Genomic DNA, 23,825 nt, shown 5'->3' with positions numbered 1-23,825 from the left:
AATCCCTTCTGGTTCGGGGGGTATTTTTATGACACCATAAAATATAAGCATGCTCCCAAATTACTATAGATTTTGAAGCTATTTGCATTTAAGGGGGGGGTGTGGAACAGGGCTCACCAATTATCAAGTGCAAGGGATGAGCTTCACTCTGAAAAAAAACACCATCCTGATTACAGTGTTTCTCAAGCAGCAGACAGGGAAACAAGGACCACCTTACTTCTTATGTTGAGCTTGGGCAAGCCCAGCCCAGAAACCTCTTGGAGAAAGAAAGTTTCAATAAGAAACTCAAGGCCTTAAAAAAAAAGAAACAAAACAGCTTTTCTATTGCAATGCTGGAGTGATTTCTTCCTTTAAAAAAAAAAAAAAATATATATATATTTTTCAAATTGCAGCACATCTGACCAGTTAGTTCAACCAGCTTTATGGAGCAAATAAACTCCTACCCAGGCAACAATGCAAGTTCATCTTCACATAAAGATCAGCTAATCTTGAACAGTTACTTCAATTCACCCAAGGTAAACAAGCCCTCATTCAGTATAACATTAACTTTCTTTCTTCAGTTTCTTCTCTCTTCCTACCTCTGCTGCTCTTCCCCTGTTACATGCTGTAGCAAGCACTTATTCACGCTGCCCTCACACAGAATACTCAAGTACAGATCACTCCCCATGCCCAGTTCTTCTCTGTCCCTCTTCTGCATGCCCTGCAGAAGAGAATGCAGTCCTTGTAAAACATGACAGGTTAGCCTACACTACATAATGCAAAGTAAAAACCTAGGCAGGCAGCCGACTTCATGAGAAAGCTATATGCCTCTCTCCCTGGAAAAAAATAATTTTTCTTCAAACATAAAAATTAACATTTTGTTTAACAACATCTGAGGTTTCAAAAAGTAAAAAATAAAGAAAAGCAGATGCGTTGAAATTACAGTTTTCATATGATACACAACATACTGGCAGGAAAAAAAAAAAAAAAAGATGAATTTTTATCATTTCTACCTGAACTCATAAACCACATTTTGACTTGACTAGTCACATCTTACAGTCAGAAAAAGTCACACTTGTCTTTTCTGTGCTGAAGTTGTGCAACTTGTTATGTATTGCAGAGTTTAATAAACAGCCTACTTTTTTCTAGAGTAGGCAAGGCCTTAAAGCTGATGTTAGAGTAACTTTCCATTCTCTGTGGGATAAAGGCCTAACGTCATAAGCAAAGATTAACTTTAGCATCATTGGAGTGGACTGTTCTGTGCAACCGCAATCTCCGCTCTCTTATGCTCCTTTTATTGATGCTTCAAGAAATCAGGCTTGTGATAGCTGCATTAAAAGCAAGCCAAAGTCAGTGACATTGTTGAGGGATTCAGGTTCTTGATATGAAGCATCCTGGTGCTACTAATCTTCTTAGATAGGGACTATTTCTCCAGTTCTCTACTGCTCTGTTTCAGTCAAATACTCCACACAAGTGGAATACATGCAGCTCAGACTTGATGCAACCCAACTCTGGTTGGGTTGCATTCCAACAAGAAGGAAGTGCAGCAGGAGGGTCAGGAGACCTCTTTGGATGGATAAGGAGCTCCTGAGGAAAATTCAATTGAAAAAAGAGGCTTATAATAAGTGGAAGCAAGGACAGGTGGCATGGGAAGAGTACAGGGATGTTGTCCAGGAAGCTAGGGACCAGGTTAGGAAAGCTAAGGCCCAGTTAGAATTAAACTTGGATAGGGGTATTAAAGATAACAGGAAGGGATTCTACAGGTACATAGCAAATAAAAAACAGACTAGGGAGAACATAGGCCCCCTCAGGAAGCTCTCAGGAGAACTGGCTACACAGGATTTGGAGAAGGCTGAGGTTCTAAATGACTTCTTTGCCTCGGTCTTCACTGACAAAGGCTCTGACCAAACCACCCAAGTCTTGGAAGGCAGATGCAGGGACTGTGAGAATGAAGACCTTGGGCCCACTGTAGGAGAGGAACTGGCTCAAAACCATCTTAAAAATCTGAACGTGCACAAGTCCATGGGTCCTGATGAGATCCATCCACGGGTCCTGAAGGAGCTGGCAAATGAAGTTGCTAAGCCACTGGCCATCACATTTGAGAAATCATGGCAGTCAGGTGAAGTTCCCAATGACTGGAAAAAGGGAAATATAACCCCCATTTTCAAGAAGGGGAAAACGGATGACCCGGTCTCACCTCTGTGTCTGGCAGAATCTTGGAGCAGATTCTCCGGGAAGGCATGCTAAGGCGCATGCAAATCAACAAGGTGCTTGGTGACAGCCAGCATGGCTTCACTAAGGGGGAATCCTGCCTGACCAATTTGGTGGCCTTCTGTGATGGGGCTATAGAACTGATGGACAGGGGTAGAGCAGATGTTGTCATCTACCTGGACTTGTGTAAAGCGTTCGACACTGTCCCACACAACATCCTTGTCTCTAAATTGGAGAGACATCAATTTGATGGATGGACCACTCGGTGGATAAAGAGCTGGCTGGATGGCCGCATGCAAAGAGTCGTGGTCAATGTCTCAATGTCCGGCTGGAGACCAGTAACGAGTGGTGTCCCTCAGGGATCGGTGTTGGGACCGGTCCTGCTCAACATCTCCATCACTGACATGGACAGTGAGATTGAGTGCGCCCTCAGCAAGTCTGCCAATGACACCAAGCTGTGTGGTTCGGTTGATATGCTGGAGGGAAGGAATGCCATCCGGAGGGACCTTGGCATGCTTGTGAGGTGGGCTGATGCCAGCTCATGAGCGCAAGGTCCTACACCTGGGTAGGAACAATCCCAGGCACAGCTACAGGTTGGGCAGAGAAGGGATTCAGAGCAGCCCTGAGGAGAAGGACTTGCGGGTTTTGACTGATGAGAAAATGAACATGAGCCAGCAGTGTGCACTTGCAGCCCAGAAAGCCAACTGTATCCTGGGCTGCACCAAAAGGAGTGTGACCAGCAGGTTGAAGGAGGTGATCCTGCCCCTCTACTCTGCTCTTGTGAGACCTCAGCTGGAGTATTGTGTGCAGTTCTGGTGTCCTCAACATGAAAAGGACATGGAACTGTTGGAACAAGTCCAGAGAAAGGCCACGAGGATGAACAGGGGACTGGAGCACCTCCCACGTGAAGACACGCTGAGGAAGTTGGGGCTGTTCAGCCTGGAGAAGAGAAGGCTGCACAAAGACCTCATAGCAGCCTTCCAGTATCTGAAGGGGGCCTATAGGGATGCTGGAGAGGGACTCTTCATTAGGGACTGTAGTGATAGGACAAGGGGTAAGGGGTTAAAACTTAAACAGGGGAAGTTTAGATTGGATATAAGAAGGAAATTCTTTCCTGTGAGGGTGGTGAGGCACTGGAATAGGTTGCCCAGGGAGGTTGTGAATGCTCCAACCCTGGCAGTGTTCAAGGCCAGGTTGGACGAGGCCTTGGGTGATATGTTTTACTGTAAGGTGTCCCTGCCCACGGCAGGGGGGTTGGAACTAGATGATCTTAACGTCCTTTCCAGCCCTAATGATTCTATGACTTGTAACACGTCTAGCTTGTTCTACATGGCTGATGCAACTGTTAGTGCTTCTGGTAGCATTTACTGCCATAGAATAATGGGCATTTTGCTCTCAAAACATAAGAGTACTGCCAAATCAAGAGTAATAAAACCACAAATTCAAGATTAAAAACAAACAGAGAAACTGCAAAATCTATAGGCAAGGTAAGCAAAAACTTATAGACTGCATAATGCCAGAAGAGTATTTTATATAAATGTGTAAACACAAGAAAGGCTGATAGTTCAACTGAACAATAAACCTCTGGAAAATCTTCATCGTAAATGGGATACAATCAGTACTACAAAATTTTACAAATACTCATCTGACATTTTCTTCCTAAATGAGGTTATTTTCAAGAATTATGTCTTCTCTCCCCCACTCCCCCGAAACAAACAAAAAACACATACAGAAATAAATTCTGAAGAACAGAAGGGACGCGTTATTAGCCTTTTTGATTGTTAATGTAAATCACTAAAGTAATTTTCATCAATCCACACATACACACTTTCTGTATCTTTAAAAAAAAAAAAGTCATAATACATTCCAATATCCCAAGTCTCTTTCCCTTAAAGCTTCAAAAATCTCAAGCAGAATCCAAAAATACACTTTAACAAGAACCAGATCATAAAAGGATTCATTCCCAACACTTGAGTTTAGCATACAGATATTCCTTCTTTGTCTTCTCCACCTTCCTTATATTCTCCATGCAAATCTTCTTACCAATGGTTCTCAAAGTTCTGCAAGATATCCATCTGTTCTCCAGAACCTTATCTCCACAAATTCTCATTGCTAAAATTGATACCCAGCAATTCCCCTCACTAGCTTTATAATAATTAAAATGAAAAGGCTTGCATTCAATCCCCACTGACAATTTCAAGTGTTTCATCTAAAGCTATGTGCTGGGATTAAGTTCATTCTCATCATGGTAGCCAGTATGGGGCTGTGTTTTGGATTTGTGCTGGAAATGCTGTGTTGATGACACAGGGATGTTTTAGCTTTTGTTGAGCTTTTGTTTACACAAAGCCAAGGACTTTTCTGCTCCTTACCCCACCCCACCAGCAAGGAGGCTGGGAGTGCACAAGGAGCTGTGAGGGGGCACAGCCAGAACAGCTGAGGCCAGCTGACCAGAGGGATATTCCACATCATATGGCATCATGGTCAGCATATAAAGCTGGGGGGAAGGTGGGCCTGGAGGCTGTTCCTCAGGAACTGGCTGAGCATCGGTCAGTCATGGTAAGCATCACTTGCCTTTCTTGGGCATTATTTCTCTCCCTGTTACTCTTTCCTTTTCATTACAAATTGTTACTATTATTGTTGCTATTATTCTTTTATTTAAATTATTAAACTGCTCTTAACACACAAGTTTCCTCACTTTTATGCTTCCAATTCTCTTTTCCCCATCCTGCTAGGGAGTGAGTGAACAAGAGGCTGTGTGGTGCTTAGCTGCTGGCTGGGGTTAAACCACAACAAGCTATTAACTCTTAAACCAGTTGTGAAAACACCCAAGTCAATAACTGTTTTCCTTAACATCAAAGGAAGTTATTTTTGCCCAAGCAATAAATCTCACAAAGGAGTTTACTTCAAATATACTAATCAGCTTTTTACCACATCCTTTTCCTATTTTAAGTCATCAGTGAAAATTATTTAATAGGGTGCAGCCTGGCATTACCCACTACCAAACTCATTCTACTTCTTCAGGGTGTTCTTAGCCATTCAAAACATCGTTAAGTTCTTCTTCATTGGTCATTAAAACCAACAAAAATAATTTCTATAAAACCAGAAATTTAAAATACTGAAAATAAATTCCTGGTTCTATAGTTTCTATAGAATCTGAACTACAGGAATACCAGTAGAGACTTCTACAACACCAGGTCCTGATTTAGGTCAGAAAGGAGTCCTGGAGTACTTCACATTTCTAGTTCCAATGTACTTTCACATCTTTAGATTTTAAGTAGTGTTGAATTTCCTAGTATTTTAACGTGCAATTAATTGCTGAAATTCATACGATTGGTATTGTTATTTGTTTCATCTCTAGCCAATAGAAAAATTATCAGAAACTGGGTCTCACAGATTCTTTTAAAAGTCTTCAAACATGCCGTCAATAAACATACAACCTTTTGAGTTCACAAGTTTCTTCAAGGTACCTGGAAAACTTTAATCACAATAACTCATAAATATAAAAAGCAGCGTTAAGTGCAATTTCATATTATCAGAAGTCCATTCCTGTTCAAGGCATGTCCTTACAATATTTAAACAGATACCTTATCAGCACTAAAAGTTTCCATAACGTAGTAGACCTAAATAGGTTACGTGCAAACATTCTTGAAAATGAGTAATTCTTGTACCTGGATGGTCTCATCTGGTTTAATAGAGCTTTACTAGAGCTACTTGTACATGACACAGTATGTAGGAATGGAAACCAGAATTACTTTTTCCTTCCTCACATTTGATTTTTTGCATTACTTGTCTTCAGCTGTTACAGACCCTTCCCAGATAATGGTTCATTTTACAGGTGATGGTAGCTTTTAGATGACCTTACTCAGTTCATCACACCAGACAGATATGAAGTTTCCATAGTGACATAACTACTTGAAAGAGTGGTCCAGAGCAATAAAATACCCCTTCTCTGTCACATCACCAGAAGAGCTAAGAGCACTATCTATTCATTGTTTCAGGTTACGGTTTGTATTTTCTACGAACAGCTTGGTCCACTTCCATAATGACCTAGAATGCTGTAAAATATGGAAACACGCCCTCATTTTGTATTACTGTTATGGTTAAGGAATTTTTTTCAATTTAACTGGAATTTCATACATGAATCGTCAGACTGAAAAGATAGGCAGGCTTCTTAAAAAACCATAACCAACCCACCAAGAAAATCACAAACAAGCCAAAAAAAAAAAAAAGAAAGAAAAACACCCTAAAGAAAAAACTATAAAACACCTCAGGCTCTTCCTGGTACCCGCAAAAAATATAGAAGAAAGAAAAAAAATCCCACCTTTTCTATCTGTTGTCTCAAACCATATGAGAATATTAACAGATTGACTTAAATGTGAACAGACAAGGACACTGATGCAAGCTATGATTAAAAAAGAAACTACACCAAGATTCTTGATACAACCATGTCACTAGGGATTTGACATCACAGACTGAAAACAAAAGCAAGTCAAAGACCAGACCTTCTAGAAATGAAACTATTATACTGAACCTGCATGTGTTATGATTGCTCTTAAATCAGAGCACCCATTCTTAAAGTCTGCAATCCATCTTTGGAATTAATACAAGAGGGAGAAAGAAAAGCATTAATTGTGGAATCCTTTTTCATACTTTCTCAAAAATTTCCAGAGACAAGGTTATTTCTGGTTACATCTTTGAAGCACTGTATCACTAGGCAGACAGCATTTAGAGAACATACATATTTAGCAGAATTGCATCATCATTCACTGGCCACTTGACAAGTTTAGAACAGTTCATAATATAAGGAATCATTTTAATAAATCTCTAAACTGCTGTGTTATGACATACAACATTACTAACATTACAGATGTTAAAGCATGTGTCTATTGTGCTACGTGCCAGCTAACAAAACAGACAAATAAGAAAAGGTAAAGCTCTTATATTAATGTGAATAGACAAATATTTCACTAAATGTAATGCAGTCCTCAAGAAAAAAAAAGAAAGGTGAATTTAATTCATGGTTATTTGAATTATCATCCAGTATAATAAAATCCTTTTCAGAATTCAATTACCTCCTTTAGGCATAAAAAAGGATAATCATAGGCTTTCTTACTGACACAGTCTTTTGTAAATACTGAAAATGTCTTACCAACTATGATATTGTCATTTCAAAGGGTACTCATAAAAATTGTTCTAAAAGTTATCTGTAAAATAGCATCAGTAACTTAAGCACATTTTTAATTGTCTCTGCATTAGGATGGCTTCTTAAACATCACAGTGAAATAAAAACATGACAAGGAAAATCACAGGGAAAGAAAGATGCTATGCTGATAAACTAAAGAGAGATAAGCATCCCAAAATCTTCTCAAAGTCCTAAAAAAAAATAAAAAATTAAAAAAAAATTAAACAGACTGACTGACTTACCTCAGAACCTTAAATCTGGAAATGTGCATCTGCTTGGCCACATAAAAATAACTAAACCATGGAGCCAAGCAACCTTATTCCCTGTAAAAAGCAGAACCAAATATTCAGAATCTACAAACACAGCTTATGGTTTGTTAGATTTGAAGACAGATCTAGGAGAGAACCTTTCACACCAGTTTGGCAGGACATGTAAAGAGTATCTGGAGAGAACAAGATGAGTACAGGGCTGCAAAGGCTGAAAAACACAAGAAGAAGACTTCAAAAATTGGAGTCTGTTTAGACATGCGTCACTTTAATAAGCAGTAAGAACCCAAAAGCCCAAATGTTTCGGCAGGTATCAAGTCAATCTACTCAATTAGAGATGCTCAGCTATGGAAAGATAAGAGGCAAAAATGGAAAATTTATCCAGTCCAATGATAAAGAACTTTGTAAGAGGTTCCTCCTCAGTGAGAAACTCGGGCTCAGGTTTAGCATCATCACAGGAAAAAAAAAAAAACCACCATATTTTAATGCTCTCTGAATAGAAGAGCTTGCAGGATTATGGGACTGTTCTGCTGTTGTTTTAAAGCTGATTCCAAAAGGTACAGATACGGCTATTCACATCCAGTTTTTAAAGGAATACATTTGAACAACAATAATGATGGCAATGCAAAATACAAGCAGAAAAGTAAAGATATGATCCAGGTATGATAAATTTACCTACCACTTTCCACAAGTTAGCATCATTGTTAAGGACAGGTCCGAGTCCTGCTGGTATCCTTCTGTTTGTTATACAGGGCTAACTCTCCATTAATTTTAATGAGGTAGTGCAGATTTCCACTTTCCAACCCCATACTGCAGCCCTGATTTTGGGTAGGATTCCTTTCTGGTGACAAATGGTTTGGATGAGCTCAGAACTTCTCCCGCAAAGTTAACTGTGTGACAGAGATGTCCAACCTACCCTTACCAGTATTGCCACAGCTTACAGACTGATGGCCACTCATGTGGACAGTCACGTTATTTTTTATCTAACGTTACTTGGCACTGTTACAGGAGCTGTACATCCCAACTCTGAAGGGTCACTACCCCACTCAGTCACATTCAGGTGGTATCTAGTTAAAGCATCTTTCCATATTAAAGTTTTATATCCTGCTATGAAAGCTTTGAAATAGGACTAACATCTACAGACATCATGAGAACAGCCATTCCCAATAAACAGATTTTCTAACTAAAAATATATTCTATGAATACAGGCTTAAACTGTTGCTAACCTCCATTCTTTATTCAGACCTACTGTTTCATAGTTCATCTGTCCAGTATAGCCTAGAAACTTGGCACTGTGCCCTTTACACAGATTTACCTTGATCTGAAAACACTCCATTTCATATTCAGCACTTTCTCCACTCTCGATACCTACACTCATATCACCACTTCATACCTGTGCTCATTCTACTTTTTCTCCAAGCAGCTGCTAAAAGCAGTTAAGAAAGAATATCAGGCAAGAGAGACTTCTGATCCAACCTAATCTGGCAGGTTTCATGTGCACCTTATCTATTGTACTGATCCTCCCTGCCAAATTACAGACACTACCACATGCCACACATGCTTATGCAGCTCACACTACAGAACTATTCACCTGCCTTTTACAGCTTCACATCAGAGTACTGATCAGTTAAGCATGGCTTGTCAATCATTCCTATACTTGGAAATTCACTACAAGAAAAGGGTTGTTTGCTGTTTTTTCCTTCTCCAGAGAATGAGGCCCCAATATTTATACCAAAACAATTATATCAGACCATTACTAGGTTGGTGAATTTCCAAAAAGGGGTTGGGAGAGAGGCTACACCGGTGAAAGTGCAACCGGTATTACTATACAATATTTTTGTTTTCAGTGTCAGATGGGTATCTCCAATCTTTAGAAATCAACAGAACCCTTACCATGAAGCATCTATATCTGATGCATAATGATCTACAAAGGCTAAGAAAGAAAAAGATTACCATAGACCACATCTGTCATAAAACTAGTCTAGTGTTTTCTCTCATTTCTGCACACATCCCATTTCCAGATTATGCCCATATTCCCCGCTCACCCAGCAACTGTGGAAAACTGCTGAAGTTGCTGCATAAGTGAGTCTCTAAAAGACCCTACACACAGAGGTATCATATAAAAAAGCTGCACAGATAATTAAAACATAAGAATGTTTTACATACACTATGTAGAATTTTATATCCAGTAGCCACCTTCTAAAAGTTTATACCCCATCTTAAGTTTATCCTAGATAAGAGCTTTGTATAAGAGCTTTTGCTCTTATACATTAATTGATCAAGGCAAAATTTAAATTCTCACCATATCAGTTAAAATGATACAGTGACGTTAAGAAGTATCCTTTTAAGTAGCCATGCATAACAGAGTTTATCTGTGCCACTGCCTGCAGAATCAAGGCTGCAGACTACAAACGTAATAGCGACTTGCAACCTAAAATGAGATCTGAATGCACAACAAAGTAAAATTAGGAGAAAAAAAAAAAGGAAAACCATTAAAAAGTCATAAAAAGTTCAGCACCAGCCAAGTGCATTTCTGTAGATTATGTGCCTGTGAGATCGCACTCCCACTTACTGCTTACCACCTCACTCCTTTCTTTCAGGAAGGCCTTCTTTCTAACAGCAGAGAAGGAACCGGCATTTTCAGACAAACTGGTTTTCAACCCAAACACAGAGTGATTAAAAGTGGGATATACATTAGAACCTGCCTGCTCCATGAAGCTCTCATAAAATTGGAACAGATACCTGGCTGTTACCAAGGAAACAGCAAGTAAAGTCCTATGTAAACTATTAGGTCTTTTAACCAGAAAATTAGGAACAAAAAGAGGGCTCAGTACAGAAATGATTTACTGCCATCTACAAGACAAAATCAGTCCCTAAGTACTTCTCATCCTTTAATCAAGTGAAGCCAGATACAAGCTTTGAAACTTGGGATTTCTGAAAGAACTTCCAGGTTCTTCTGGAGAAATAGTATGATCCGCCTTTAGTTAAATAGAAATCTCATCATTGGCAACAGCAGCATCTTCAAGTATGTAGAAAGCTACAGAATTTATACACACTAACAAAGACCAAAACTTACAATATATACATGTGTGTAAAAACTGCCACGTACCTTACATAGTAACATCTCTAAGCAGCACATCCCTTTCTCTACCCTTGATTCTAGCTCAAACGAGACACAAAAATCTGGGACCTTTCCTAAAACACTGTTTCCAAACAAATAGGAGAAGCCAAGTAATTCAGTTACCTGGAAATAAATATTCTACATTACCTGCTCCTTATCTGTATGAGCGTTTTTTTCTTCTTGTCAAAGTTTCCCCTGTACTTACTGCTGCTGCAGCTCTAGCGGTATCGGCCGGTAAGACGACCCAAAGAAAACCAAGCAAGCTGCTAGTGTTGTAGCTGTCACATGGTGTAAAATTGCTGTGAGCAGGATGAGACAATGATGTGCTTGAATGATAGCAGCTGTTCTGTACTGGCATCGCCATGAGCAGAGCTGTAATCACAGCCAGGTGCAATGGTGGGAATTTGGGGGGATAAAGGCCACGCCTGCACCTGTGGCGCTGTGTAAGTTCTGTAACAAATGCTGTATTTGTTTTTTAAAGATCATCTGTCATTTTGACAGGCTCCCTACCTGAGCGCCACTGGAGCAAGCCAGCTTTTGTATTTCCTTGACAAGGCCTCTCTCCCTTTTGTACAGCACCCAATTCCAGACTCATATGTGCTTCATGAACAGAAAAGGATACGGTAACTATGGTGTAGGAACCACTGAATCATAAGAATTTGAAACACTTCTTGTTACTGTGATCAAAGCTAAATCCTTTAGGAAGATTACCTGCACCAGCACCCTGAAAAAAATCCTGAGACTTGAATACTTTTATACTACACACTTTCGAGATAAAGCACGATTTCCCTGTTACTGAGAGGGGCTTCCTCTGGTCACATTTAACTATGGTGAGCACACGTTCAACGAGGACTGCTGTGCCTCTTGATCCATCTATGCAGCTTCAGGCCTGGCCACCAGCTGCAAATGCAACAGTCTACGGATTGAGACCTCAACTCCGAGGCCATTAAAAGGCATATTCATTCGGAAAGCAAAAACAATCCTAACCAACCGCTCATTTACACAACGAGAAGTACATGCCTTACAAGCAGGACATAAGGGACGCCAAACCCACTCGTGCCCCAGAGCCCATCACCGCGTGGAACGGCAGAGGGGCACCGTTAAGATTACGGGTACGATTTCACCGTCCGAGGCAGCGCGTACCCCGGGAGGGAAGCGGAGGGGCCGGGCGAGCCCCTTCACCAGCGGCAAGGCGCTGTCAGCCGGTGCCCCGGTGCCCCAGAAGTTCGACCCCCCTCCTCGGCAAATGACAGCTATCCTCTCCGCACCCGCGGAGGCAACGCGGCCACCACACCTCAAACCACCACCATTCCCCCCTCATGCCGCCCTGGTTCCGGCTCTCGTTGCCTCTTTTGCATTCTCAGAACCGCTCCCGTCACCCCTTTACGCCCTTGTTCCCAAGGCGGGCACGGCTCTCACCCAACTGCGGCCGCACCGCGGCAAGAAGCGACCGCCGCGGGACCCGCACGTTTATCCGATAGGAAGGGAGAAGGCAAGCAACCACTCGGACCGGCCCCGGCAGCGCCGGGGCAGCGACAGCCCAGTACCCCACCCCGAGCCCCGTTGCCCAGGAAGTTGAGCGCGGTTCGGTCGCTCCCCACACCGGGCAACCCACCCCCTGTTCCGCCGGGCAGGGGCAGCGCCCGGAGCCGCGGGACGCCTGCCGGTCGCGAAACAGCAGCAGCAGTGGCGGCGGCAAACACCTACCCGGAAAGCTTCCCAATCTTCACAAAGCTAAACACATCCATCCATGCAGCCGGCTAGCTCTGCCCGTCACACTCGCTCACTCCAGCAGCGGCGACGATAGAAGCAGTTCCATGCCGGGAGAAGATTGCGTCCAGCGGCAGCAACAGCCCTTGCAACAGCAGGAGCCGGCGGAGACAGAGGCTGCTACCCCCCTCCGGCTGGGAGCTGGGCGTGCAGCATCTCGCAGGAGCAGCACTCATCAGCGCGCAGCCCTCCCCCTCTGCTCTCTGCTCTCCCCTCCCCGCCGCCCCGCTCGCTGCCGCCTTGCCCCCTCCCTGATGTAACTCAAGGAATCGGGAGGGCGAAGGAGGTTGCCGGTCAGGAGGGCTGCCCTCCGCCCGGGCCCCGCAGCGCTCCGGGAAGCTGCTGAGCGGGAGGCGGCAGCGATCCGCCGCCCGCTGCCTCGTTGCAGTATCCCCAGAGAAGGAAGGCGGTGGGGATGGGGGGGCTGAGGAAGGCGGAGGGTGCAGCAGGGAGTTTCTCCCGTCGCCGGCAACGTCTCCCCCTCCTGAGGGGTAGCGCAGGGCGCAGGCGGCGGCGGACCTGGCGAGCGCCGCCCGCTGGATCCACCCCGAGACCGCCGAAAGCGGGACGGGGGGCCGAAAGGGTCTGGCTGCCCTCACGCCGCTGCGGGACTCCCCGCAGGGCCACCGCAGCGGCGGCGGCGGGAACGGAGGGCAGGGGGTCGGGCATTGAGGGGGTGCCCTCCCCTGGCTTGCTCGTCAGGGAGAGGCACGGCTGGGAGAGGGGACGGGCAGCCCCGGTGTGGGAGACGCGGCTACTGCCCAGCCGGAGAGCAGCACCCTGAACATTGCAGGAAGACTGCAGCCCAGGGTCCTCCTCCGAAGCAAAACTGGAGAAAGCAAAGGCCTCTTCGCCCCGCTCCCGGCGATCTCCCCTCGGCGATCGCACTTGGCCGTGCTTCCCTCCCGGGTGGAAGGGGCCGTTGGCTTCAGGCCTCGCACAGGGTGCTCACCACCCACCAACGGTGGACAGCTGATGGGCAGAGCTCGAGTCCACCGCCTGGCGGTGGTACCACCCTGGGACCTCTCTACCTGTGCCGGAAAAAAGACTTGGAGGAACGGAGCCCTCGTTGTGATGGAAACATGGTAAGGCTAGTTTGTGGCAACTAATTAAAATCAAGCATTGTTCATATCACGTCTTGTAGAAAAATGACACGTCCGGATGTCTTGATGCAAGAACAGTAGAGACACGCTGCCTTATGCTTCTGCCCTGCATTAGGCTTCAAAAAAGACACTGGAGTTTAGCTCTCTGTAAGCTTCCTGTAAGTAAGAAAGGTAAGTAAAATTCAAATACGTCTTCCCACAAGCTCTACATTGCGGTACAATAATTCTCAGCATGGGAATGGCTTTTCTCCACTTCAGTGTTTATAATTTTTTTCCCTGAATAGACTAGTACACTCTTTATTTCCTGCCTTTACAGAGTTTTGGTCTCTTCTGCAAGCTTGCACCTGCACTCTCCTACCAACCAAGAACTTCAGAAGTTACAGTAGAGCCCAACATGCAGCTTCCAGCAGCCAGATGAAAACAGTGCACGTTTTTAATATTAAAACTTGTGTTGATAAGAGAACAAAAAGAGCAGACAGTATGAGCAGTCACTGTGAACTGGGTTTCAAACTATTCTTTAAAACAGTAACAACGGAAAATGATTGATCATCTATTTACACTGGAAGAACATTGAACTGCCAACTAAAAAACGCTTGCTGGTCTACAGTGGAAGTAACTGGTTTGGGCATATTCTGAAATGCCGTATGAAGTATTTTATGCTAATGCATCAAAATACTTGTGTGGTTCTCCCATGTAACTATATTTATTTATTGTTATACCAGATTTTCATAAAAGGCAGAACCTGCTCCTGTCATTCACGCTGCTGTATTGATTGGTAAAATTTACAAAGATAACACAGTTTCAGCTGGTTAGAAACTGATTTATTTATAAAACTGTCATTATTTATTTATAGACTGAGGAGATAGGCCAAGATACTACAAAGCTAACTGAAGCTGATGGAATGATATACCATCTATAAAATTAAGCACATATGCTCTGTATCAAAAGAAGTTCCTGTCTTGAGCACTTCATGCTCCAAGGCTTGTCACGTAAAGGTACCTTAAAGTGGGGAGAGGCAGAGAAGTGAAGAAGTTCTGAGGGGTCACTAGAATTTCTGTGGTTTCAGGGTCTTCAGGTGGAAATGCAAATGGGATCCTATGATACATTGACTGGAGCATTTCCAATAGAGACAGGTAGAAAGGCAGAAAGCATAAGATCTGATCAGAAGTGCCATACTCAGCTTGTTTTAAAAGTACATTTGAGAAAAAGGACAGCAGGTGCAGGAGAATGCTGAAAGAGTATTAAAGGTAATGAAGAGTTGATCTTATGCGTGGCTATTTGTTCTTGCTAGCAAAACAAAGACTAAGAGGTAAAAAAGATTATTTATAAATACATCAGTATGGTAAACACAGGGTGTATCCAAAATGTTAAGGCTTTATGGAAAGTCATTAAAATTTGAAATAAAGATTAAATTATCTTCTCTTTTTTTGACATTCCAAACAGATATATGTAGCATTGCTATATTTATAGCAATTTTATATCTTTGTTTTCCTAGGCAAAAGCTATTGCGACAGTACATGTTTTCCAGAAAGGCTGTGACGATACTGTTGGAATAGCTAACATCTTGGAGGTCCATTAACACTAGTATCACAGTAGTCATATTTCCAGATGTGCAGACATGAACAGAGAACCTGGACAAATGTGCTTCTTCCAGCTGTGCTGAGTCCTGATATCGTTTTGCAGCTCTGCTATGGTGAGGAGACTGGGGTATGAGACTGAGTGCTTCAGTTCATGGTTCTCTGGGTTTTGGTGTCATAGCAACTGAATATAAAACTACACCAGGGCCATAGGAGAAGATTAAAATTTGCCTACCCAAAGCAGCAAGTTGGTGGGCATTGCTCTATTTCAAGAGTAAATGTTGATATATATAGTTAGGACTGGCTTTGAATCTCTCACCTACACTCAGAAATCATATTTTGGTATTATATTTTCATTTGCAGGAACATCAACTATACAGTGTCATGACTGAGCTCTTGCACATACATTTATACCTTTTAGTTACTACAGTGAATTCTTCTCACTAATTACCAAAAGTTAGGGATCCAACCTCAGCTAGTCACACCCTAAGTCTGTGGTCAACAGACGCTTAGCACTCCAAAATATGCCCTCCTAGAAAAAGTGACATAACTTGCCTTCTGCAGGTGCTTTATTTTCTCTGTCCACCCCAGCTGAGACGAAGCCCAGATGCCTGCCTTTCACTAGAGAACTGTTTTCCAGATGTCTAAAGTTAGGTGAAATAAAGCCGGTTTGAAGGTGACAAAGGTGCATGTAAATGCTGAATAAGGACAGACAGGAAAACAGCATGTATTTAGTATCTCAGTAACAAACAATAATTGAACATGAAGTTCTTAATCTTAAGGCAGGAGTCTGACATCAATTCCTGGCTGAATTCTTTGCTGGTTGTTTTTTTAGAATGGCATGGTAAATATGGCTTTTTGAGGATGCTTTGTTACCATGTATTGTTACATTTTGTCCAAAGTAATCCAATTATGACACATAATACTAATGTTTCATGTAATCATAGATATCCTAGTGTAGACTGTGTGACAGTAAAAGCCTTAACTTCATATGGTATGGCAGTTTCATATGCATTTATGGAGAAGGGATTCTTTGTCTTGTTTTGTAACATTCCTTGTTCTAAAGGAAATGGCACATATGTAATGCACGTAGGAATGTTATGCCATCTTAACTTTAAAAACAATTAAGTCACTGTAAGGACTTCATTTTTTGAATACCCTAATTGTTTTGGTCCCAGGGAAACTGCTGTGAAGATGCAATTTAAATATCTTTATGAATGAAGAAACATTTATTTTTATTCCTGGGTTTTAGGGTCTTTCATTTTTCCTTCTAAGTCAGAAGGAAAGAAAATGCTTTGGGCTTCCCTGGATACCACATAGTACAAACTCTTACCTGGACCAGTATAATACCTGTTTTGTTACAAGATGAGTAGGATTTGATCCTAGATAGTTTAAATGAAGACAGGTCGAATCCTGAACCAAAAACATAACATGAAACCCCTGGAAATGGCCAAGGTCTAGTTTTCATTTTAATATGTTTGGAAGTCTCACAAGTTTTCCTCTCAACAGAAGTTTTAAACCCATCTCTATGCACTGCTTTTTTTTAAGGCTAGTCAATAGTTTTTAATGATTTAGGTTCTTAAAAAGATACTTAAAAGTGCTGTATCTCACTTTCAAAATGGTTTTGAATTCACCTCCCAAGAAAACAGCTGAAGATATCATGATTTTTCTGCAGTGTTTGATGATATTACTCATATCCAAATGGCAACAATGTTTAGAGGAACCTGATAATAGAATCCGTTGAGTAATGAGGTGTTAATGCATAGCTGGTGATGCGAAGTTTCAAAGGAATCTATTTTGTCATTGTGATCTGATATTTACTGAATGCTGTTTCTAAAGATAGTTATGCCTAAATCATGTGGTTAGTTCTGTAGTACTCTGGGCTACTTGTATTTTAAACTGTTGCATTCCTTTTTCAGCATTGAAGCTTCAAAACACACATTTTCTAGCAACCATTTCTTTGGTGCTTACTACCCATATACAAGTCCATATATAAATACTGTAAACATTACAAATTTACTCTATGTCCATATTTATAGCATTATCAAGAAATCCCTCTGCTTACCTTGAATCTATACACCAGCTTCTACACCTCATTTTGGGCACTTTCATCAAATTGCTTTGTCAGGCATAATTTTTTTGTTGACCCATGCAGACTATTAAACACTCAATGTTTTCATTTTTGCTATATAATTTAGTGGGATAGATATGATATGTCACATACAAATGCAAAATTAAATCATAGATGGTTGAAAATTTAAATAGCAGGTAAGGTTTCTTGCCAGTTAAGAAACAAATAAATCTGGAGTCCTAAAGGCTTCTGAATTGCATGGAACAAAATAAACAAGGATATTAAAACTGACACAACAATTCTGCTGAAGCCAGACATACATGGTCAAACCTGTACAAGCAGGTTGGTTAAAGACAGTTAACAAAAACTACTGGTTGCTATAATGAACTGAAAAGTCTTGCAGCATATTAAACCTCCAACATTAAAAAGCATTAAAAAAAATGTTTTCATATGTTGCAGTACGCAGATGATGTCAAAGTAAGGAACGGGACCTTAGGCAGCATAAAAATAACATTATCTGCTTTGATGATAAGACAATACTAACACATTATTTATTTTAAAATAAACTGGTCTTTATAAAAAAGGATTCACTTTTCTATAATGGATATGTATAAAATATTCAAAGCAAAATATGGAAAGAGCGGAATTATCTACAGTGTCTCTTTTAATGGCAAAAGACCCAAGTCAATAAAATCTTTAAAACATGTTTATAAGAGCAGCCCTATTCATGGCACCACTTAGTCTAAAATGTAACAAGACAACTGCAAAGTTAAGCATGTGTTTAAGTGTTGCTTAAATAAATATGATTTCACAAATCATAAAAAAAGATATAAAGATGAATAAAAAAATGTGAAATGGTAGCATGCAGGTAAGTGTACTTGAAATTTATTTACAGTAAAGAAAAAAAGAAAAAATAAAACCTCATCCACTCTTTCTCAAGGCAAATCTGAATTCTGCTATCAAGTGTCTTTTTTTTACTTTAACTGAAATAGTCTGCAGATTGAAAATTTAGTTGCAAATTTAAAGGAAATTGCCAAGGTATGCATTTTAAAAATAATACAATACAAAACTCTCAGGACTAATGCTGAAGTCTTCCAAATATTAGCTACTGTGTTATTCAGCTGTGATTATAATGATCAGATTTGTGGTGAATTTTAAAAATCAGAAGCATAATCTAATTTTTATTAAAACACCATTGAAACAAACCTAGCACAAGATGGATATATGAGAAACATACTGGGGTGGGAAGCTTTTATTTTTGTTTGTAGTCGGAAGTTTAAAATCTTCATAAATATTTTTTTTAATTATTATTATTTGGCAGTACCAGAATATGATTTCAGCTATAGCTTGTAAATTTGCCAGCGTGTCTGGCTATGAACACAAAGTATTTCTTTTTTTTTTTTTCCCCTGTCAGCATAGGACATACCTGTGAAACTCAAGAAACATTGTAATCTTTTGTTCTGCATGAATTTTCCTGGGAAATATCTACAACCATCTGAGCTGATGGGGAAAAAAAACAACTTCATAAGAGCAAAATAGCTTGCACTCAGAGGAGAAAGAAAAAGGCAAATTTTCACAATGACTAGAAACTTCACAGACGCAGTGTTTTTATCTGGGTGCTAAAACCTAGTTTTCTCAGTCCATATTTAGGCATTTGCAGATAGGTGGCCTACTTCTCAGTAACACTAAACATTCACAAATGAAAAAGGAATTGCTAGTTACTTCTAAAAACCAAGCAGCTTAGACAAAGTTGCCTGAGTATCCTGAAAGACAAATTTCAGCATTTAGTTTGGAAATTTTCAGCCTGTGTTTTTAGAGATCACACCATACTTTATCCACTAAAATGTGTTCTTTTGATCTTAATTGCAAGCTTAATAAATCCAGACTCATGAATTTTATGTGAGGTTTCAAGCACTGGGTAATTACTGCTAGTTTAGGTGGGTTATAGCACTCTGAAGCACCTATTCTTGACCATAGCGCCAACAGAACTTCCTGTCTGTGTGGATCAGTGTTTGCTCCCAGTGTAACTGTGTATTCAGGGTGTGTACAGGCAAGTATATCGCGTGGCTTGCATTAAGAATGCTGTTTCATTCCAGATAGAAGAAAAGATGGCAAATCTGTCTAGAGTAAAATATAGTAAGGTAGTTACATGTTGAGCATACTGAGTAACATGATAAGAAGTCTTGCATGCTCAAGGCGCTTCTGTTTATTCAAATGACCACTGGTGAAAATCTTTGGGGGTTTTGATTTTGTTCAGGACATGCAGTGTTTCTAGAATAGAAATTAAGTCCATGATGTGGCATGACAATAAATACTGGAAAAGAATTACCATGGGAATCTGGTATATGGGAAGCTGAAAGGGACGGTAAGATGCCATAAATTTCACAGAATTTTCATAGGAAAGTGTGCGCATTTTTTAGAAACACACTGCAGTCAATAAGAGGTATTCTGTACATACAATGCAATTAGGAAACTATTTATGTCCACATGGTACAAGCCTAATGCTTTTGGTTAGGAGGAAACAGAAAACTAGTCTTTTAATACCCATGAAGGCAAGTGGCTTACTGCATGGCTGAGTAATCTGCATGTGAAGACACTTATGCCATGTTTTCTGTTAACAGGAATCAGTTTGTCTGGATCATTAAGAAACATTGACTAGCGTGTTTCACACCTGTACTCTCTTCCTCAGCTACCAGTTCCAATCTAAATGAAATTTAAGGGCCTGTATTGTCTTCATGCTTATTATCTCAGACCTGTCTTGCCCTTACCCCTTTGCAGCACACCACATCCTGAAGTTGGAAGCAAGGAGGTCAGCTGAAGAACATTCCCCTGAGAAGGACATTTCAGTCTACATCATGCACCTTAATCACACAAGTGGACATGCACACCTTCAAAAGGGAGTCAAAGAGCCAATGCACAGCATAAGAACCATCAGTCTGTGCAGATCAGTTTACAGGGTAGAAGCATGTTAGAGCACAACGCAAGATCTTTGTGCTCCCTAGTAGAAACAGTCTTTAGAATTCACTGACATTTAATCATCCGCCTCATATCACTGCTTTTCAGAGTAGCTATTTTGGTGCTGTGTGGGGGTTGTCACAGAAATGGTTGCCTAATTCTAATCTATATTTTGTGATGTGCACACAAATCTTCTACTGATAAGCATTTTACATCTGAATGCGGTAATAAAGGAATTAAAAGTTATTCTGTTTCATGAAATAGCAGTGGCATACTTACCAGATATTCCTTGCTCTTGCAAAAAGAAACCTAGCACAGGTTCCACAAAGCTATGGAAAAATGATAGTATATCAATACACGTTCCCCCTGCCTGCCTTATCTCCTTATTTTCAGTAGTTGACAGGTGAATGGGTTTTCAGTAGGGTCCAAGACATCAGGACTTGCTCCATGTAAATGGCAGGGACTGGTATTTTCAAATCACTGCTGGCCTCATAAAATGGCTGAGGTTCAGAACTGTTTTGAAGCTTAGCAGTCAGAAAAGTATCAGTGAAACTGCCAAGAAGCTTGCAGCAAGGAACACAGATCTAAATGAGATTTTTCCTTTTTCTTGCAGAGGAGCCGTAAGGAAGGAGGTGCGGAAAGAGGCTGCTCACTTTATTTTCCCTGAAATACATGTGGCTGTAGTTTTTAATCAATCCAATGAGTGTTTTAAGGTGACATAAATGTCCTGTTAAAGGCTTCTTGTGTTTCTCTGCTGAGATCATTGCAACTATATGTTTACAATACAATACAGTTTTTCTTTTTTTTTTATTTCCTGGATGAGTCTTTCAAAGAGCCTAAAAACTTTGGTTTTTAAAAGGGAGATAAAAGAAGACATAAAGAGAAATTAAATTTTCTACAGAGTTCTTCCAAGTCCAGTGTGCTTTGAAGGGCAGTCCACGATTGCAACTAACTTAACAGCTTGCTGAATAGCAGCAAATTCTGCTTTGTCTGCTCTAGTTCTCAGGAACTAGAAGGGGAGAATTCCCTTTACCTGCAAAGCATGCTGGGCTGCTCTCTCATCCTCACTGTAATCTTTCAAACCATGCATGAGCTCCAGCCCCCCTGCTATAGCTTTCTTTTTCATTCCATCCTGCTGTCTCACGAATCTTCTATTTTAGCCCTAAGGAAGAGAACATCTCCCCTTCCTCCAAGAGGTCCTTTTTCTTATAAAGAGCACAACACATGCTTGGGAGAAATAAATCAGATGCCTGTGAAATTCCAAGCTAAGTCTACCACAGGCTTTGAGTACCCAGTGTCATAGTTTAAGACTGCCTAAAGAAACACATCTATGAGAAAGATGTGCAACACCTGGCTTAACACTGTCTCATGATTAACTTGGTTTAGTATAGTTTGAAAACCTGTCAGAAGATTGGGGGGGGGGGGGGGGGGGTTAAAACATGCAAAATTTGAAAGATATATGTAGTTGTATTGAACCATCCACTTGAGTAATTATTCTGGTTATCCATCATGCCAACTCGGTATTGCTGGCCATCAGGACCCATTTCTCTTATGTCTCTGCCAGATGAATGGCCAAATTGTCAAAAAGCCATTGCAGTGTGAAAATGAATTAGAATCACACAGTAGGGTTCATAACCCACAATCAACTTCCTGCCTAAGATGTTCACCACCTATTTGTGCAAAACAAACTCTACTTACCTGAAAGTCACCTTGCAACTATAGTTCTCTCCAGGTCCCTACAAAGTCAGTGGAGACTGCAAGCATTTCCTGAAGGCAATTCTGTTCATCTGAGGCCTGACTGGCTGTTTGGGTTGAGGTTGTTTGCTTGGGTTGAGGTTGAATTCCCACTCAGCTGTTGGTGCATGCCATCTTGTGCAATTTTACCCTCATTCCTCAGTACATATTGATTCCAAATCTCTTGATACTTGCTCAGTATTGTACTTTGTTCTGGCTTCCTCTGTCAATGTTGTATCCATTTGGGTCCAGTTCTCTTTGGATTGATACATTTTCCTTCACTTCTTAGTTCTTTCTTTTTAGTATTAAAATATTTGCAACCCAGTTTGCAAAGGAGATAAAGTGCACAGTAGTAATAAGACTGCAGCCATTTGATGTCTAGATATAGAACGGTTGTCACTGAATTCCAGTCCAAGTGTCTTGCCTTATTTGAATGGAGATAAAGTTTTAAATTGAAAGCTAAATACAAATGAAAGAAAGAGCTCCTAAGGAGTTCTGTGAAGTTTATTAAGGTTATTACTTACATTGTAATTAATGGAGCATGGAAGGAGTATCTGGTCAAAAGACTGCAGAGATTGCCAAGATCTCTGACTTGAAGAATTTATGATCCAGTGGTCTGGCACAGGCAAAATATCCAGCAAAATCAAACAAGAAATGTGTGTGATTGAAAACTTGCAATAAAGGAAACCTAGGCACAAACCGAACTCACATTATTTTTGTCTGTACACTGCAGCATGCAGATCTTATCAGTTCAAACTTTCAGAAATGGTGAATCAGAGCCAAAAAAATCATAAGACTGACTTTAAAACAAAGGGTTTAAAAGTTGTACATTTTAATTTATTTCCCTTCTGGTCTCTAAGCTATTATAGAGCCCTCAGTTAACGCTTTCAGGGTTTTATCTGCAAGCCTGAAGGCTCTACACTTACATTTAGTAATACCAGGGCTTTTAGGCAATTACATTTATCAAGAAGTTAAAGTTGTAATGAAAAAAATCCCACAAAATATTATGAGATTAAAAATAAACAAGAAAGCTGGCAGCCTTGGATACAGTAATTTGGGAAACTGTATTTTAAACAACTTTATAAATGTAGGATAATTCTCAGAACACTTTCAGGTTAAAGAAGTATTGCCTTTATTCCCTTTACGTACTTAGGAAACAAAGTGGGTTAGTTTTCTAATATCTACCATCTAGTCTTCTAGATGAATACATATGTGAGGAAGTAAAAAACTTATTACCTAAATATCTATTACGAACTCAACTAAATCCACCTTATGCATCTAGTACAAATTTCTGTGCACTAATCTATCTCTTCTTGCTACAGTAAATTGGCTTCTTGGACAACTGTCCTTTCATTACTTTATTATGTTACTACTGCACGTTGGTTAAAGCACTGTCCATTCAATACTTCTATGCAACTAATATTTTGCCAGTGCTACAAGTGAGAAAGTTCCTCCATAGATATAGCAGCAGAAGCTTATCAGGCACTAATCTTAAACTGCTACTAGAAATTTCATCGCCACATTACATTGATCTTATCAGGAAACAGGGACTGGGGGAGAGAGGAGGGAGTGAAGACTCTTGTAGTAGCACTGCTATTACCTCTGCTTCAAAAGCAGAGAAACTGGGGGACCCTGGGCAATTAACAATTGGTGTGCTGGATTAGACTACAGAGCCAGTATCCTCTCTCTGGCTTTCTAATGTTACATTTCAAAGGAATCCCATAACAACAAAGGGGAGATAGTCTGTGCACACCAAAAAAAGACATTTATGAAAGTCTCATCCCTGTACCTGAACAACTTAAACCTTAAAGCACAAGGCTTAATATCCATTGCCAATTACGTATTGCATTTAATTA

The 23,825-nt window shown here is 40.8% G+C and overlaps 1 protein-coding gene across 4 annotated transcripts in view; it reads right to left on the bottom strand.

Annotated features, from left to right (window-relative positions):
• Positions 1-13,113, bottom strand: part of FRMPD4 (FERM and PDZ domain containing 4) — a 310,340-nt gene extending 297,227 nt beyond the window's left edge. For 3 of the 4 annotated variants that reach the window (XM_061459908.1, XM_061459909.1, XM_061459912.1), the window contains exon 1: positions 12,467-13,103. In XM_061459908.1, the coding sequence (XP_061315892.1) occupies positions 12,467-12,507 (41 nt within the window). In that variant the 5' untranslated portion in view covers positions 12,508-13,103. Of the gene's footprint in view, positions 1-12,466 lie in introns of all 4 variants that reach the window. The other variant, XM_061459914.1, reaches the window with a different exon arrangement.
• Between the last annotated feature and the right edge of the window lie 10,712 nt (positions 13,114-23,825).

The sequence above is a fragment of the Pezoporus flaviventris genome, unplaced genomic scaffold (assembly GCF_033815535.1).
Source record: "Pezoporus flaviventris isolate CSIRO_AGI_PZ_B2104156 unplaced genomic scaffold, CSIRO_AGI_Pfla_v1 ptg000030l, whole genome shotgun sequence".
In the NCBI taxonomy this organism is placed as follows: domain Eukaryota; kingdom Metazoa; phylum Chordata; class Aves; order Psittaciformes; family Psittacidae; genus Pezoporus; species Pezoporus flaviventris.
This window is presented reverse-complemented; position numbering and strand designations above follow the sequence as displayed.